The 18,340-nt window shown below is 50.4% G+C and overlaps 2 protein-coding genes across 5 annotated transcripts in view; one reads left to right on the plus strand and one right to left on the minus strand.

Annotated features, from left to right (window-relative positions):
* Window positions 1–1,273, minus strand: part of ERICH1 (glutamate rich 1) — a 33,964-nt gene extending 32,691 nt beyond the window's left edge. The window contains exon 1 of one of the 3 annotated variants that reach the window (XM_086379872.1): window positions 677–1,273. In XM_086379872.1, the coding sequence (XP_086235998.1) occupies window positions 677–698 (22 nt within the window). In that variant the 5' untranslated portion in view covers window positions 699–1,273. The remainder of the gene's footprint in view (window positions 1–676) is intronic. The other 2 variants (XM_086379873.1, XM_086379874.1) reach the window with 2 other exon arrangements.
* Window positions 1,274–9,715: 8,442 nt separating this feature from the next.
* DLGAP2 (DLG associated protein 2) overlaps window positions 9,716–18,340 on the plus strand; it is a 637,838-nt gene continuing 629,213 nt past the window's right edge. The window contains exon 1 of one of the 2 annotated variants that reach the window (XM_086379875.1): window positions 9,716–9,903. The gene's annotated coding sequence lies outside the window, so the exon portion shown is untranslated. The remainder of the gene's footprint in view (window positions 9,904–18,340) is intronic. The other variant, XM_086379876.1, reaches the window with a different exon arrangement.

An 18,340-nucleotide genomic window follows, 5' to 3' on the forward strand; every position in this document is an offset into this window, starting at 1 on the left:
TATGCCACCACTTAATAAACACTAGTTAAGTTCCCAGAAATTGAGGGTCCCTGCACTTAAATGGTTTGAGAGTCTGAATGTGGGGTTTGGGCAGGTCTTCACACCTGTCCCCTATAGTCTCAGGTCCCAGACTCCTACAGCCGCCATCCCTCACAGTCCCGTATCCTCACAGTTCGCGTCCCCGCAGTCCCGAGGCCTCACAGCCCCCGTCCCTCACAGCTCCTGTCCTCACAGACGCCCTCCCCGCCTCTCAAAGCTTTGTGTTCCTCACAGCCCCCATCCCCACAGTCCCGGGTCCCCACAGACCTTGTCCTCACAGCCCCCATCCTCACAATCCCGGGTCCCGGCCCCGACAGCAATCCCCACACCCCGCGCCATAGCCCCCATCCCTCACAGTCACGGGTACCTCAGAGCCCCAGTCCTCACGGCCATTGTCCCCCACAGTCCCGGGTCCCGATCCCCACAGCAACCCCCACGCCCCACGCCATAGCCCCCATCCTTCACAGTTCTGGGTCCCCACAGACCCTGTCCTCACAGCTCCCTCGTCCCTCACAGTCCCCGTCCCCACAGCCTCGGGTCCCCACAGTCCCGAGGCCTCAGACTCCCCATTCCCCACAGCGCCGGGTCCCCTTCCCCCAAAGCCACCGGTCCCCCGACACAAGCGGTCCCCGCCTACCGTGCCTTCGCAGCGCAGCCATGGCAAGCTCACGACCCCGGGGATCCCAGCCCAGGCAGGAGCAACTCTGCTGCACTTCCGGCCTCCGCCTTTGTAGACCCGCCCACAACAGCAGGATTGTCCAATCAGGATCCGGAACCTCTGCCGCTGGACGCCAATCAGTAGCGCACTGGCTGCGGATTGGCTCTTACGCGCTCCGGGCACGGCCCGCGGGCGTTAGTACTCTGAGCATGCTCGGAGGGAAGGGCGTGAACCCGGGAAAGCGGATAAGGACCGCGGAGGAATCTGCGGGAGGGGATGAGGCGTTATGGGCTCATCTGAAGAGCGTCACTGGAAGGGGGTGGGTACGTCAGCGGGAGGTGTATGGGGTGTCAGCAGGAGGGGAGTCAGGGACTGGGTCATTGGGAGGAGGTCAGCGAGGGGCGGGATTGTGCTCCTGGGTGACCGCCCGCAGTGTCATTCTGGGTCCCAGCGCTGCACAGGGATGCGGGCATTAGGAAGGGTCCGCTGAGCGCCCACTGGGCCAGGGCCCTGAGGTGCGAAAGAAACTGGGACTAAAAGCAGAAAGGAAACCGGGAAGAAGGAAACTCGGGGGCCGCCCACTGACCCCGGACCCTTGTGGCGCGGATCCCTTCTGCCCACTGTTAAGATTTGTGCTTTGTGCTTCCGTCCAACCATATCACCTACTCCGGGACCTTGGTTTATAGTTTACTCCTCTTCCTTGAGTCCGTTTCTTGGAGAACATTATTTCCTGAAAGCGTGTCTGTGTGGAGCCCTGCTGTGGAAGCTGGGGTTCCTCCTTAAGAGCAGGGAAGGGGTTTCAGACTGGGGAGAGGGGTGTCAGGAAGGCCTCCCAGAATGTAATTTGAGGGAGCAAAACTCCCGATGTCCAGGCAAAGGGCACTCAGCAGAAGCCCAGGCCTGGAGCAGCAGGCCCCAGTGCGACAGGAGCCCAGGGAGGAGGGACGGTGACAGAGCCCTCAGGCAGGAAAGCAGGCAGTGCTGAGCAAGATCGTGTAGGTGCAAGGATTAGGGGAAGGATAGGCTGGTTTGCAGCAGAGGAGTGAAACTATCTGACACCCACTTTGAAGAAGTTGCCTGAGCCACTGAGCTGAGAGCAGACTGTGGGGAAAGCAGGGGCACCTCGAGTCCACGGCAGTGAGAAGGACATCGGTGGTTAACACCAGGGTGGTGGCTGTGGGAAGAGGTGGTTGGATCTGGATACGTGTGAAGATAGGGCAAGAGAGGTTTTCTGACTGACTGAGAGTGGCTGTGGCAGGAGAGGGGTTGCCTGGCTCCAGGTTTTGGTCTAGAAACTGGGAGGCTGGAGTGGTTCCGAGGATTTGAGAAACCTCCTGGGGGTGGGGGGCAGTCACTGTTGGGTGGCGTGCAGTTTGGAGTGCTCCTTGGATGTATGAATGTGGGCATGGATCAGGCAGTTGAGTGATTTTTGACGAAACAGAAAGGACCTGGATGGGATACACAGCTGGGCTAGTTGGCTCCAGGTGCATTTAAAGCTTTAAGGGGGAGTGTAGACAGAGAAGTGGTTCAAGTACAGCTCTGAGGGGTTCTAACTCCTGCAAGGTGGGGAGATGAGGAGGGAGTGGGCAGGGGGTAGGGAAGGACAGTGAACTGTCCTGAAGCCAAGCCATGTCATCACTGGTCGGAAGTGATATTGAGGACCCATCACAGACAATTGCTGGAGAAGGCAATGGCACCCCACTCCAGTACACTGGCCTGGAAAATCCCACGGATAGAGGAGCCTGGTAGTCTGTAGTCCATGGGGTCACCAAGAGTCGGACATGACTGAGCGACTTCCCTTTCACTTTTCACTTTCATGCATTGGAGAAGGAAATGGCAACCCACTCCAGTGTTCTTGCCTGGAGAATCCCAGGGACGGGGGAGCCTGGTGGGCTGCCGTCTATGGGGTCGCACAGAGTCAGACATGACTGAAATGACTTAGAAGTGAAAGTTCTCAGTGACCTTGATTACAGTCATTTTGTTGAAGTGGTAGAGGCAGAAGCTTGCTGGGAATTCAGTAGAGAAAATTAACTGCAGGAGAGAAATGCAAGATACTGGATGCAGACCGCTCTATTGGACCCAGGATGGGGCAGCAGCTGGAGGGTCCCTAAAGACAGAACACACATACATACACACATATAATTGAAAGAGAGTTGTTTAGAAAATACACTTGCCATACATACCAAATGTATGTGCTGAAAGGTCTGATTAAGTTTGAGACTGAAAATGAATAATGGAACACAAATGACACAATTTAAAACTGGGCCAAAGACCTTAACAGACATCTCACCAAAGACAGATGATAAGTAAGCATATCGAAGGTTGTTGTTGTTCAGTCCCTAAGTTGTGCCCGACTCTTTGCGACCCCACAAACTGCAGCATGCCAGGCTTCCCTGTCCTTCACTATTTTCCGAAGTTTACTCATGTCCAGTGAGTCAGTGATGCTATCTAACCATCTCATCCTCTGCTGCACCCTTGTTTTGCCTTCAATCTTTCCCAGCATCAAGGTCTTTCCCAATAAGTTGGCTCTTCGCATCAGGTGGCCAAAGTCTTGCTCCACATTATATATGTCATCACGGGTTGCAATTTAAAACAATGAGACACCACTACTCATCCACGAGAATGCCCAGATCCAAACACTGACAACATAAAGGGGGTGGAACAGCAGGAACTCTCATCATTGTTGGTGGTGCAGCCACTTTGGAAGACAGTTTGGGGGTTTCTTACAAAATGAAACATACTCTTATGATCCATCAATCTCATCCCCCGGTATTTTCCCAGATGAGATGGCAACTTATGTGCACAGAAAACCCTGCACACAGATATTTATAGCAGCTTTATCTATAATTGCCATAACTTGGAAGCAACCGAGGTGTCCTTCAGCAGGTGAATGGATAAATAAACTGAGGTGCATCCAGACAATGGTATATTATTCAGCTAGAAAGAAATGAGCTATCAAAAGATGTGAAAAGACATGGAAGAAACTTAAATGCATATTACTAAGTGAAAGAAGCCAACCTGAGAAGGCTACAGATTGTATATGATTGTAATTCTATGACGTTTTGGAAAAAATTAAACTATGGAGAGAGTAGAAGGATCAGTGGTTGCAAGGGATTGGGTTGGGAGGGAAGGCACAGAGAGGACTTTTAGGGCAGTGAGACTACTCTGTCTGATATTATAATGGTGGAAACATTACTATTCATTTGTCTAAACCCACAGAATATACAACCCCAAGAATGAAGTCCAGTGTAAACTAGGACTGGGTGATAGTGACATGTCAACATAGGTTCATTAGTTGTAATAAATGGACCATGTAGTGGGGATGTTTTTAGCAGGGGAGAATGTGCACATGTAGCAGAAGAGGGCATATAGGAAATCTCTGTACCTTCCCCTCCATCTTCCTGTGAACCTAAAACTACTCTAAAAAAATGAAGTCTATTTAACAATAGATGGTGTACGAGAGAGGGAATGTCCAGAATGCTGTCCTTGATTAGTTCACATCGTGACCTTGTTCTCTACCTCAGCTTCCCAGCAGTGTCAAGCAGCTCTGGTCTTTCTAACCATACAACAAGATCTTCCCAGAAACCATCTCTTTTCCTGCAGCCCTGTTCCTTTCATCTCTTTTACACCCAGACGTCTCGAAAGAGTTGACCACAAAGTCAGTCTCCACTTTTGTCACCTTCAGTTGACTCTGCTGCCCAGCTGTGTCTCCGTCCCCCGCCACTGTAACTGCTCTTGCTGAAGTCATAGAACCTCACATTCCGGGGCTAGCCCACACTTGGCAGTGTCCACATACCATTCGGTGGTCTCCCAGAAGCTCCACCCACCCAGCTGCAGAGACCTGGGATTCATTGGCGTCCTCTCCTCGTCTCTCCCCCATGACCCACTGAAAAAATCACAGCAAGTGTGTCCTTCCTACATCATTTATTACTTACATTGCCTGGTTCATGTCTTCATCATCTTTTACTACGGTTTATCCAGGCATTTTTAAACTGATCTCCACAATCCCACTTTTGTTTCCTCACTCCCACCCCACTTCCATCTCTTCTCCTCACAGCAGTCAAACTACCCTTTAAAAAATCTCATTGCGCTTCAAAAGTCAGTGGATGTAATCCATCACATTGACAAACTAAAGAAAAATCACGTGATCATATTAATAGATGCAGAAAAAGCATTTGACAAAATCCAGTAAAAATCCAAAATTCATGATAAAACTGTCACCAAACTAAGAAGAGAAGGGAACTTCTTCAAACTGATAAACAACAACTGCAGAAAACCTACAGCTAACATCATACTGGTATGGTACTGGAGAAGACTCTTGAGAGTCCATTGGACTGCAAGGAAATCAGACCAGACAATCCTAAAGAGTATCAACCCTGAATATTCATTGGAAGGACTGATGTTGGAGTTGAAGCTGTAAGACTTTGGTCACCTGATGTGAAGAGACCAATCATTGGAAAAGACACTGATGCTGGGAAAGATTGACAGCAAAAGGAGAAGAGGGCAGCAGAGGATGAGATGGTTAGAGAGCATCACCAACTCAGCGGGCATGAATCTGAACAAACTCTGAGAGACAGTGGACGACACAGGAGCCTGGCACGCTGTAGTCCATGGGTTCACAAAGAGTCAGAGATGACTCAGCAACTGAAAAACAACAACAACATCATACTTAATGGTGAAAAACTAGATGCCACCCTGCCACCATCAGGGACAAGGCAAGGATATCCTTTTCACCCCCTTTCAACATTGTACTGGAGATCCTAGGTAATGCAGTAAGACATGAAAAGGAAAGAAAAGGTATATAAATTGATAAGGGAGAAATACTACTTTGTCCACAGATGACATGATTCTCTATGCAGAACATCTTATTTCCCTGCTAAAAATCCTACATCAAATTTCATTGTATATAAGATACAACTTAGAGTCCTTAAAGTGTCCTTTGAACATCCCTGACTTGATGGAATTCCAGCTGAGCTATTTCAAATCCTGAAAGATGATGCTGTGAAAGTGCTGCACTCAATATGCCACCAAATTTGGAAAACTCAGCAGTGCCCACAGGACTGGAAAAGGTCAGTTTTCATTCCAATCCCAAAGAAAGGCAATGCCAAAGAATGCTCAAACTACTGCACAATTGCACTTATCTCACATGCTAGTAAAGTAATGCTCAAAATTCTCCAAGCCAGGCTTCAGCAATACATGAACCGTGAACTTCCAGATGTTCAAGCTGGTTTTAGAAAAGGCAGAGGAACCAGAGATCAAATTGCCAACATCCGCTGGATCGTGGAAAAAGCAAGAGAGTTCCAGAAAAACATATATTTCTGCTTTATTGACTATGCCAAAGCCTTTGACTGTGTGGATCACAAGAAACTGTGGAAAATTCTTCAAGAAATGGGAATACCAGACCACCTGACCTGCCTCTTGAGAAATCTGTATGCAGGTCGGGAAGCAACAGTTAGAACTGGACATGAAACAACAGACTGGTTCCAAATAGGAAAAGGAGTACGTCAAGGCTGTATATTGTCACCATGCTTATTTAACTTCTATGCAGAGTACATCATGAGAAATGCTGGACTGGAAGAAACTCAAGATTGCCGGGAGAAATATCAATAACGTCAGATATGCAGATGACACCACCCTTATGGCAGAAAGTGAAGAGGGACTAAAAACCCTCTTGATGAAAGTGAAAGTGGAGAGTGAAAAAGTTGGCTTAAAGCTCAACATTCAGAAAACTAAGATCATGGCATCCTGTCCCATTACTTCATGGGAAATAGATGGGGAAACAGTGGAAACAGTGTCAGACTTTGTTTTTTTGGGCTCCAAAATCACTGCAGATGGTGATTGCAGCCATGAAATTAAAAGACGCTTACTCCTTGGAAGGAAAGTTATGACCAACCTAGATAGCATATTCAAAAGCAGAGACATTACTTTGCCAACAAAGGTCTGTCTAGTCAAGGCTATGGTTTTTCCTGTGGTCATGTATGGATGTGAGAGTTGGACTGTGAAGAAGGCTGAGAGCCGAAGAATTGATGCTTTTAACTGTGGTGTTGGAGAAGACTCTTGACACTCCCTTGGACTGCAGGGAGATCCAACCAGTCCATTCTGAAGGAGATCAGCCCTGGGATTTCTTTGGAAGGAAGGATGCTAAAGCTGAAACTCCAGTACTTTGGCCACCTCATGTGAAGAGTTGACTCACTGGAAAAGACTGTGATGCTGGGAGGGATTGGGGGCAGGAGGAGAAGGGGACGACAGAGGATGAGATGGCTGGATGGCATCACTGACTCGATGGATGTGAGTCTGAGTGAACTCCAGGAGTTGGTGATGGACAGGGAGGCCTGGTGTGCTGTGATTCATGGGGTCGCAAAGAGTCGGACACGACTGAGCGACTGAACTTAACTGAACTGACTTGTTCTCCAGATGCACTCTTATTTTCTGTCTTGCTCCTTCTGACTGTTCTTCCCCTAGGTCATCACACCTGCTCTTCCTCCTATCTGAAAGCATTTCCCTGCCCGGCTTTCTTCTTACCTGAATCCCATTCCTTCTCCAGGGCTCTGGTAGAAGTGGCTTTCTGACTGCATGCTGGTTCTTCTGCAGAGACCCTTGCACTCACCTTTAAATCCTACAGGTCTTTCTCTGAAGCTGTGAGACTTACTCAGTCAAGGAACCTGGGGTGGGGGGAGCAATCGGCAATTATTGGCAAATGGAAATCAGATGGAAAAATGTCCAGCCTCAACTGAAGGCAGGCAGTTCTGAGGGGCGTTCCATGTGGTGCCTTTGGGGATCCCCAGCCAGATTGAGATCCCACTCTCCACAGAGGTGGCCAGATTGATAACACATCCTATTAACATTCCTTTGCTCCTTGTCTCACTCTTCCTGCTTCCTTTCTCATTTCCTGCATCACCCTCCCAAATGAACTACCTGCACCCAAAGCCACATCCCACGACCTGCTTGTGGGAGAACCCAGAGGAAGATAAAGTCTTAATGAAGATTTCCTCAAAAGGTTCTTCTCTCATCTTAGAGCTGCGTGGTTGCCATTTAAACATTGAATAGCACCCTCTACTTTCCTTTAGAAAAGTAATTATAATTTGTGATTGTATGTTACGTGTTATTTTTAAAAAGTGATTGGAAGTTCCAGGGGCCAGAGAAGGCTTCTCTGTTGTGCTCACATATGGATGGATATGTTGGGCACTCAGCACACTTTTCTTATTTTTGTTTTTGCTCTTGCATGAATGAATAAACGAATTTTTTAAAGATGAAAGGATGAAGGACCTACTGTATAGAGAGGGAGTTCAATATTCTGTGATAACCTATATGAAAAAGAATAAATACATGTATATGTATAACTAAATCACTTTGCTGTACACTTGAAACAACATTGTGAATCAACTATACTCCAATATAAAATTAATTCACTTAAAAAAGATGAAAGGATGAGGACAAATATGGAGAGGGGGGAACTAAAGGGAAAGTATATTTTAAAGTAAAAAATTGATCTAGAATTTAGATTTGTGGTTGTGGTTTGAAACATACAATTCATTGGTTTTGACAGAGGAGAGAAGTTGGAAGATAAAAACTAACGAGAAATGTGACTGTGGGGAGGTTTTCTTAGTTCATCTTGTATCTACTCCCTCAGCATTTGGAATTCTGCTGTGAAGATAAGCTGTAGTTGATTAAGGGGAGTGATCAAATATATGAAGAAATATTATGGAGACAGTGCTCTTATTTTCTTTAGACCTTGAAAATTTCAGAAGATTGGTTAGTCTCATCCCAAATAATTTTGGTCGCCTGATTCTCTATTCCTATTCTGTTTGTGTTTGTCGCTCAGTCGTGTCTGACTCTTTGCAACCCTATGGACTGTAGTTCTCCAGGTTCCTCTGTCCATGGAATTCTCCAAGCAAAAATAATGGAGTGGGTTGCCAATCCCTTCTCCAGGGGGAAGGGATTCCTGATTCCTATTCTAATTCCTGTCCATTTTCCTATAAACTTTCTTCTTGGTGTTTTCTCTCATTTTAGCAGCTTTCACGTGTTTGTTTGTTTGTTTAATCTCATTTAAACTTCACAACAGCCCAGTTAGAGAAGTGGTAAGCTTCGTTTTTGCAGGCTTATGAAAACCTGGGCTCCGGGACTTGCCCAAGGTCAGGTAACACGCTGCCATAAGCGGGAAGGAAGCCAGGTGGTCTCCGGTTACCCGTGCGGCGGCTTCACGCTAGGCCGTGGTAACTTTCCTTCCCCCTGGCTATCCAAATACGGACAACATGGCTAAATTTTCCAGTTCGCTGCAGGTTGTGAGAGCCCGGTTTCCACTGAACCATTCTTCTTCCTCATCCCTGGGCTGGTACGGTCTGTGCATTGCTGGGAGCGGACGCGCGAAGGCGGCCAGACCCCCCTCCCCCAGGTTTACCAACAGAGAGACGCTGCTCCTGGGCCTGGGGACGCCATGGGGGCCCTTCCTTCCTGCTAAGACAGGCGGTACGTTCCTCTCCGGGAAGGGCGCGAGTGGAAAGGTGGGGGCCGGTTTAGGTGCCCGCGATAGCAAGAGGGGCAGCCCAGCGACACTCGGGCCAGCATGTAGGATACACACGTCTCCGCGTCCTCTGCGCCGCACGAGCATCCTGGGTGTGGAGACTTCACCCCGTCCACGAATCCCTCGCACCATGCTCCCGCGTGCCATTCCTCCCTCTCCCGAACCGGCCGCGCTGTGCCGGGTGTCGGGATGCCCGTCGGACCCGCTCGCTGAATTTCCAGCGCCCGGAGCACCTGCTCCGCGCGCAGCCGGGAGGCCGCTGCCCCCGGAGACCTCTCGGGAGCCTCAGGTCCCCCGCCGTCCCCGCGTGACCCGCCGCTCCCCGCGCAACAGTTGGCGGGCCGGGCGGTGCGCGCGCTCCCCGGCCGTGTGCGCCAGGCGCGCCGGGCAGCAGGGCGGCAGGCGCGGGCAGGGGTCGCGGCGCGGAAGCCTGGCACTCCCCCAGGCGCGGTCCCGGCCCCTCTCCAGATGCTGCCGCGCGCCGGCCGCCCCCCCGTGCGCCTGTGCCTCCCCGGGCGCCCAGTGCGCAGGCGCCGGCCGTGAGGAGCGACCGTGCGCCGGGCTCCAGCGGGTCGGAGCGGCGGTAGCGGCGGAGACCTGGGGACTGGCGGACTGACGGGCGGACGGGCCATGTCGCCCCGCATCTGCTGAACTGGAGTGCCCGAGGATGTCTGCGCTGAGGAAGGTGCGAGCCGCCGGGGCCGGAACCGCGCTGGGACGGGGCTCGGGGCGCGAGAGCCGTCGGGGGTTGGGGAGGGGGGCGAGGGCGGCCCGGGGGGACGGACAGCTGGGACCCCGAGAGGGCTGCCGGGTGGGAGACGAAGAGCCCGAGGCAGCCTGTGCGCTGGGTCCCCTCACCCTGGGCTGCCGGGTGTGCGGGAACGGGCGCAGAGCGGGGCTTCGCTGAGGGCTGACATTCTCAGCTCGGCCAGGCAACCTGGGGGACCCGCGGAGACCCGGGAGGAAGCTGCACGCCGGGCTCCGGCTGGGCACCGCGAGGGTTGGGGGCGGCAGGCAGCAAACGGCGCCCCCTCCCCCGCCGGGCGCAGGCGGGGGACGCCGACCGCCCCTGGGAAGGCGAGGAAGGCGCCGGGAGCCCGGGCTGCTCGCGGGGGTCGCGGGGGTCGCGCAGCAGGGAGGCCGGAGGGGTCGCTCGAGCCGGGGTGCGGCGCCCGTGGCGGCCAGGGGGCTGGTGGAGCGCGCTGGGAGGGTGGCCGCCGGCTCTCCAAGTGGGAGCGGAGCGCGGGGGCTTTTTCGGGGCGGTTGCTAAGCGAGGCGCTACCCGGCGCTGGATTCTGTAACCAAGCCTCCCCCGGCAGCGGCTGTTGCCGTTCTGGGCTCGCTCGCTAACGGTAGCAGGAGAAATAAGGAAGATGTCATTATTACAGCCTGGGCGGCGAGGGGTGGGGGCGGCGGGCACGGGGGCCACCTGGAGGGCCAGCTGGGTGCCAGGCGCCCGGCCCCCCTCTCCAGCGTGCGGCGCCGAGAGACGCGGAGCAGAGTGGACGGGACCCGGCGGGGGCTGGGCGGAGAGTCGGGGGTGGCCAGGGCGCGGCGGGGAGCAGAGCCCCCGGCCCCGCGGGTGTGCAGTGGGAGGGCGGTGAGAATGAGCTCGGGGGGGCGACCTGCGTCGGAAACTCAGGAGTCGCTTCTCCGGCGCTCGCGCTTCTCGAGAACGTGGTCGGGTCTCTTGCGTGTCGTTTCCCGGGTGGATGGCAACTCGGCCGGGCTCGGGATTCAGAACTCGGGACTTGTCCGTGCGTCTGGTTCGTATCGATCAAAAATAAAGCGATCGGCAGCGAGTCTTTCCTGTGATTAATTCTGCCAGCATGAGCTGTGGGTGGTTTTGGAGCCGGAAATGTAAAGCGCACCTGCTGTTTCTGGCATCCGAAGAGGATTTCTGACTAGGACTCTCCCGAGGGGCCTCAGCCCCCGGGGGGCCTTGGGCCTGTGCCCACGGCTACCAACTCGCGCGTCCTGTTGGCCACTGTGTCTGATTGGAACTCGCGGGCCTGGTGATTATGACTTAAGGAAGATTCTTATTTGAAGATGTAAATCGGTTTTTATTAGTTATTAGAAAATTCCCCGGCGTCTCAGCGTGGCCTGAGGGACCCCAGCCTCGTCCAAAAGGACCCTTTCTCTGCCTGGAAGCTGACACCACAGAGCCCTCTCCCCTCCCCCCACACCTTGGAAGGAGCGTTTGGGTTTGAGTTAAGGTGCAACATCGTTTTCATTTTAACTTCCTTTATATTCTCTGCAAAAGATAATAGGTAACCAAGGCAAAAAATGGTGAAATGATGAAAAAATCGTAATTTTTGGCAGGTCAAGTTGTTACTCTGGTGTTTAAAAAAAATGTCATTAATCAGGATTTTCCAGTAGCCAAATTGTCTTGTGCAGGCGGCTGGGTGACTCACAGATTTGGCTCTGATAGTAATTGTAGAGTGTGTGTACCATTTCCTTTTAGATGGTGTGACTTTCTCATTGCTTGGAACGGAACAAATTAGAATATTTTATGCCCCGCATCTGGCAGCAGGACCAGCGGGCTGTGGGGGACACTTTCTGCTCCGGCACATCTGGGCTGGGAGAGTTCCGGCCCCAGTGGATGAAGACGGTGAGAAGCAACAGTGCTGTCCTGGAGCCGGAGGCCCCTTCCCCCACCACGTCCAGGTCCCGCTGGGCTCCGGTCAGTGTTCCACCAGTGGGGGCCTGCTCTGTGTGCACCTGCCTCTCCTGTCCTCTTGTGCTTTCCATCCCCAGTCTCCTCCGCTCTTGGTTAAGAAATAAGCCCTGGATGATTTGCCCTAGCGACCAATCATGTTGTATCTGCATATTACATTTCAAGTTAAACAGCAAAGTGAATTCTGTGTAAATAACCCACGGTGATGAAGTAACTAGCAGCACAAAGGTGTTTTCTGAAATATGTATTCTAGTCAACTTTATACAAAGTGATGCTGCTAGAGACAGAAATAAACATGCATTTATTCACCAGCGTGTTAGTGCCTTAGGTTTCTTGTGTTGTAGATGAATTAATAGCAATGTATCTTATTTTTAGAGAATTCAGATGCTTTTGCATCATTTCTCCCCAGTGACAGAATGTGTCTCCCTATGGCAGTCTAATACTTCTCTCATTTTTGCCTATTTCATTTTTGAAATTGGTGGAAATTTAACATTAAACACTAAAAGTGAAAAAACACTGCAAAACTTGAGTCACATTGGATTCCAGATACCCAGAATCCAACCAGTTCTGAAACTAAATTCCAATGTTGAAAAGACTGTGAGAGGACTTGCTATCCGTGTGTTTAACAGTGTCTTCCATCATGTCGCTACATGATGAAGTTGAAGAAGTGCTGGCATTCTTTTATATTTGAGGAAAAACTTCATGATTTCTCAGTTCCTTAAGGAGCTGAGTGATACACACTTTGGTCATAGATTTTAAAGGGAAATTAATTAAATGTATTATTTATTGACCCTTGGAACGGATACGCCACGGTCATTCAGTAGATACAATAAAAGTAACAGTGATTCATCATTTTGTCCAGATGGGAGTCATATTTAAAGCACTGGCAGCATGTTTGTTATAAGAGAATTACAGGCCACCCAGCAGGAAGTTAGTGGGCAAAGCGTTCTGCGCAGTTAAAAATCATTCTGATCAACCACAGCTTTACATACAAGTTACTTTTATCTTGTAACCATATTCCCAGCAGATCACCAGCTTTTAACAGTAGGTGTTGTGGTCTTCTGGGCACGTGTGTCATGAAGACTGAGCCCGATAGAGTCCTGTTTATTCATGGCAGATACTCTCGTTTTCTGGGAGCTAATAATCACATGCGCTTTGGTGTTGCTGGGAAGGGCTGGGGGTGCAGAGCCCCCTACATCCTGCATCTGCGGCTGGGAGTGCCTTCCCCTTCACAGCGCCCAGGACTTAACTACAAACTACAGTTTGGTGTCGGTGCTAATCTCCTGAGCAAAGACAATGGGCATCCATGGCTGAGGCCAGCCCTTCCTTTTTGTAGGCGCCTGTGCACTGGCCACACCTGCCGTGAAGAGCCGGTCAGGCAGCAGCCCCAGGGCCTGGAGGGTCCCCTGCCATCAGCACCTCCTGCTTCCAGTGGTTCCCACATTCCCACGGGAGCGGCAGCTGGGGTTACTCTTCAGCGTACACACCCCTCTGGAATCATCCCCAGGAGCTTTTCCAGGACCTTGGTTCCTGAACATTTGTCTTTCTTGCTGAGTCTCTGGGGAGTTTGACTTGCCAGGCCGAGTTCAGTCTCTGTCTGTGGTCCGTGTCTCCTGTTCTCTGGGATAACTGCGCACTGACTTCCTCAGAGCCGGCCTCACCGCTTTTATGGTTAGGCTGTGGGGCCTGCCGTGTGCTTGGTTGGAGCAGGCTCCTAGTTGATAAGGAAGTCAGGCCTCCACCCGTCTCTGAGCCAGACTGTCCCTGGGAAGAGGATGGCATTTCTTCTCAGCTGAGAACAGTTCGAGAGGAAAGCTTCGGGAGGTAAATCTGAAAGGATGTAGGTCCAACACCACGCAGCCTGGGGTGAGGGGGTGGGGGCAGGGGTAGCCTGCTGGAAGGGAAGTCAGGGCCCAGTGCCCTGGACGGCCAGGCCACGGTGGATGGATGCACTTTGTCCTATGACGTCACTGTTGTTCAGAGTCAGAGAGGGCCTGAAACCATCGTTACTGCTTCATTTTTAGTTTTGTCAACCAAGAAATCCCCTTTTGAAGTGGGTTTCTGTCCCGACCACCCAATGGGATGTAGAGGTTTTACTTTCCCTTCCAGTTTTCTCTTCAATGCTCTCATCTTGTCCTTCACCCACTGACACCATTCTCTGGTATCCCTTTTTGTGTGTATACCCAGAAAAAAAAACAATAGAAGTAATTTTTGCTAAAAAGGAATAAATGTTTGCAACCAGCCCTGCATAAAATCTTATACCCATGCATAAAATCATATCAACATTGGTTAAAAAGTAAATCTATGTAAATAAGAAGGAAAGTGAAGTCGCTCAGTCGTGTCTGACTCTCTGCGACCCCGTGGACTGTAGCCCATCAGGCTGCTCCATCCATGGGATTTCCCAGGCAAGAATACTGGAGTGGGTTACCATTTTCTTCTCCAGGGGATCTTCCTGACCTGGGGATCACACCCAGGTCTCCCACATTGCAGGCAGACACTTTAACCACTGAGCCACCAGGGATAAAATCTAAACCTTTGTAAATCTATGTACATATGTATGTGTTAGTTGCTCAGTCCTGTCCGATTCTTTGCCACCCCATGGACTGTAGCTCACCAGGCTCCTCTGTCCATGGAATTCTCCAGATAAGAATACTGGAGTGGGTTGCCGTTCCCTTCTCAGGGGGATCTTCCCAACCCAGGGATCGAATCCTGGTCTCCCTCATTGCAGGCAGATTCTTTACTGTCTGAGTCACCAGGGAAGCCCAGTGGTACTTGTAAATCTAAGTGCCATTATCTTTTTAAAACATGGGCCATACTCTGCACAAATGAAAAAAATATTGAAATGATCTCCTGGGGCCCATAGAGTACACATTTTAAGCCAGGAAACATAAAATTATCCTCTTGAGCAAAACGGAAACTTATCCTACCAGTTTTGTACAATGCCGACCAACAGCTTTTTATATTGGTTGTAGGTAGCAGTTAGGACGGAAAAGGCAATGGCACCCCACTCCAGTACTCTTGCCCGGAAAATCCATGGATGGAGGAGCCTGGAAAGGTGTAGTCCATGGGGTTGCTGAGGGTCGGACACGACTGAGCGACTTCACTTTCACTTTTCACTTTCATGCATTGGAGAAGGAAATGGCAACCCACTCCAGTATTCTTGTCTGGAGAATCCCAGGGACAGAGGAGCCTGGTGGGCTGCCGTCTATGGGATCACACAGAGTCGGACACGACTGAAGCGACTTAGCAGCAGCAGCAGCAGCAGCAGCAGTTAGGAATGAGGGTTCTGGAGTCAGAACCCCGGGTGGCTGAATGGCACTGGCAGCTTATTTGCCCTCATTATATTTTCATCCCTCATCTACATGAGGGATACAGTATTAATGTGGTAGTGTTGTCAGGAGGATTAAATGAATTGATGAGTGTGAGGCAATTGAAAAAGTGTGCATAGTAAATGCCTAATACATGTCCACTATTTTGATCATGAAAAAGTAAGATTGGGGCCCAGGTTGAGCCATCCTGCATTGGATGTAATCAAGCCACTCTCCAGTTTCCCATAAAACTTAGATATTACTGTTTCTAGTCTTCTTTTACTTTCTTATATATCTGTTTTGCCACCTCTTTTCAAAAAGTTTTTTGACTCACCAATGAAAGGATGAGGTTGAAGAAATGAAATTAAATAGAAATAGACAGTCAGAACCAATAAGTATGGTAACCACAGGGGTTAACACAATCCTCTGAGTCTGAGTTTCTGGGACGTTGTTCAGTTGCTAAGTTGTGTTTAACTCTTTGCAACCCCATGGACTGCAGCATGCCAGGCTCCCCTGTCCTTCACTGTCTCCTGGAGTTTGCCCATTGAGTTGGTGATGCCATCCAACCATCTCATCCTCTGTCACCCCCTTCTCCTCCTGCCCTCAATCTTTCCCAGCATCAGGATCTTTTCTAATGAGTGAACTTTTCCCATCAGGTGATCAAAGTATTGGAGCTTCAGCTCTGGCATCCTGGAAGCCAACTTGACAAAAGCAGAAGACACAGCCCTCACTCCATTCCCTTATTGAGTGGGCACTGCAGACTCGTTTTTCAGTGAAGAAAAGATTTTCTTGAGTGCTGAATCTTAAAAGATGCTCTCTTGGAAGACTTTGTGTACAGGAGTAGGGATATAGCATATACATTAGTTATACCAACACAGAAGTGTTTTTCACGATTACAACAGACTTTGAAGGAAACCAAAAGAAAATACACACCAACAACCCACAAGAGGGGCAGTGACCTTTTCCTTGTATTTCCACATTCCCTCCATGACCAGATGGGAAACTGTGGGCTCGGGAGCCATATTCTGGGCTCCAGACCTCCCCCTGGTCTGTTTCGTGAATGTTGATAGTGAGTTCACGCTGTGTGTCTTAGGGACGATGCGGATTTCTTGGGTGGCCTTTTCTTATGTGCACGGTGCTTTCAGGTAGCAGCCAGGTTTGGGGTGTGACTCCTGCAGGCGGAGGCGTCCTTGCAGCTTCTCTCTCTGTGCTGCCTGCTCCCAGTGTGCCCGGCCCACCACCCACTCGCCTGCCCCTGGGAGGGGAGCTCCAGCCCCCAGGCGCGTGGGAGCTGCTTCAGCAGCCCTCCTGCTGCCTTCCCTGTGCGTCTGCGATGGGGGGCCCCCACACCCCTTGAGGGGACCCCTGTCCTTGTAGAAGGATGGCTTGCCAGCCCAGCCCGGCGCCTGCCTGTGAGAGGACAAAGGGCATTCTCCTCGCCATGCCTTTCCCAGACCAACTTGGTGTGCCCTCCTCTCCCGTCACCACAGCCCTGGCTGGGTGGGAACACTCCCTTACCAGCTCTGGTTTTCCTTGTGCTTATCGTCTCAGACCTCAAGCTGCTTGTCCCCAGACCCTCGATATCAGGACACGTCCGCCAGGAGAAGCGGGGAATGCACAGGCCCCCCCGTGGATCGCATCACTCAGTGAACTTTCAGGTGGACATGAGAATCCACAGCTGGCTGACCCCTTCACACCCCCGAGAGAGGTTCCTCAGTTACCTAGGGCTTCTCTGAGTTTTGCGAATCTCACCGAGACACGAAACCTTACAAGCACGGCAGTGGATTTGCCTGTTTGATGAAATCTTTGGCTTTTTAAAAATAATTTCTGGGAGAGAATTCCCTGGTGGTACAGTGGTTAGGACTTTGCACTGCCAAGGACCCGCATTTAATCCCCGGTCGGGGAACTAAGATCTCATAAGCTACGAGGCATGCCCTCCCACCAAACCCAGATAATTTCCATTTTCTGACATTCTTTGTAATACTTTAACAGTTTCTAAAGAGATTTCTGAATATCTGTTTTCCAATTCTATGAGAAACTTAGTACAGGATCTGTATTATAGATACTTTAGAAGTTTTCATAAACAGGTGAATGTTGTCCTTCAAGCTTCTGCTGTGGCCATTGTAGAACACTCCTGTGTCTACTGCATAACTGTCTAGACTATTACTATGGTTATAAGTAAAAACGGAAGTGAGAGTCATTCAGTCGTCTCCGACGCTGGGACTCCACAGACTGTAGTCCACCAGGCTCCTCTCTATGGGACTCTGCAGGCAAGAATACTGGAGTGGGTAGCCTATCCCTTCTCCAGGGGATCTTCCCAACTCAGGAATCGAACCAGGTTCTCCTGCATTGCACGTGGATTTTTTACCAGGTGAACTACCAGGGAAGCTATGGTTATAAACAATACACAATAAAGTATGGCTCCAAGTTGTGAAAGGTTGGTTCTGCAGCTCTTTAAAGCAACTGAATAGTATTTTTTAGTCTTCAATTCATCCATTTGCTTGTTTCTCTGGTGTTATTGTATTAAAAGTCATGGCAGGCATTCAATTAAAAAAAATCTTCTTTTGCATATAACTAGTCTCTACTTTGACGTCTGGAAGTGAAATTCACTTAGGATTATATCCTAAGAAAATAATCATGAATTTACAGGAAATTAGCTAAACAGAGGTTCAATTCAGATTTGTTTTATAGTAGAATATTGGAAACTAGCAATAACCTGAGATTAGATAAATTCATTATGATGTAGCACATTGTAACAAAATATACATCCATTAAAAAGGTGAAACTTAAATGTTTGAGCAAACTGTGGGAGATGGTGAAGGACAGGGAAGCCTGGTGTGCTGCAGTCCATGGGGTCCCAAAGAGTCGGACACGATTGAGCGACTGAACAACCACAGCAGGGTGTCCGCCTCCCGTTAAGTGAAGCATGCAGATGGCCAGACAGCACGTGGGCCTTCCTTGTCCCTCTGCTTCCCTGAGGCTGCCGTGCAGGTGACACAGCGGGGCATCTGGAAGGACCCAGCAGTTGGTGGAGAGGGGGGCACCCAGTTGTATCGGCACCTTGCTTGGGGTGCAGGCCTTGTCCCAGAGCCCTCTGCGCCACTCAGCGCCACCCGCCGCCTGCGTGGCAGAGTCCT

The sequence above is a fragment of the Bos grunniens genome, chromosome 27 (genome assembly GCF_055505025.1).
Source record: "Bos grunniens cultivar Pamir isolate PY7600 chromosome 27, Bosgru_T2T1.0, whole genome shotgun sequence".
NCBI classification, from domain to species: domain Eukaryota; kingdom Metazoa; phylum Chordata; class Mammalia; order Artiodactyla; family Bovidae; genus Bos; species Bos grunniens.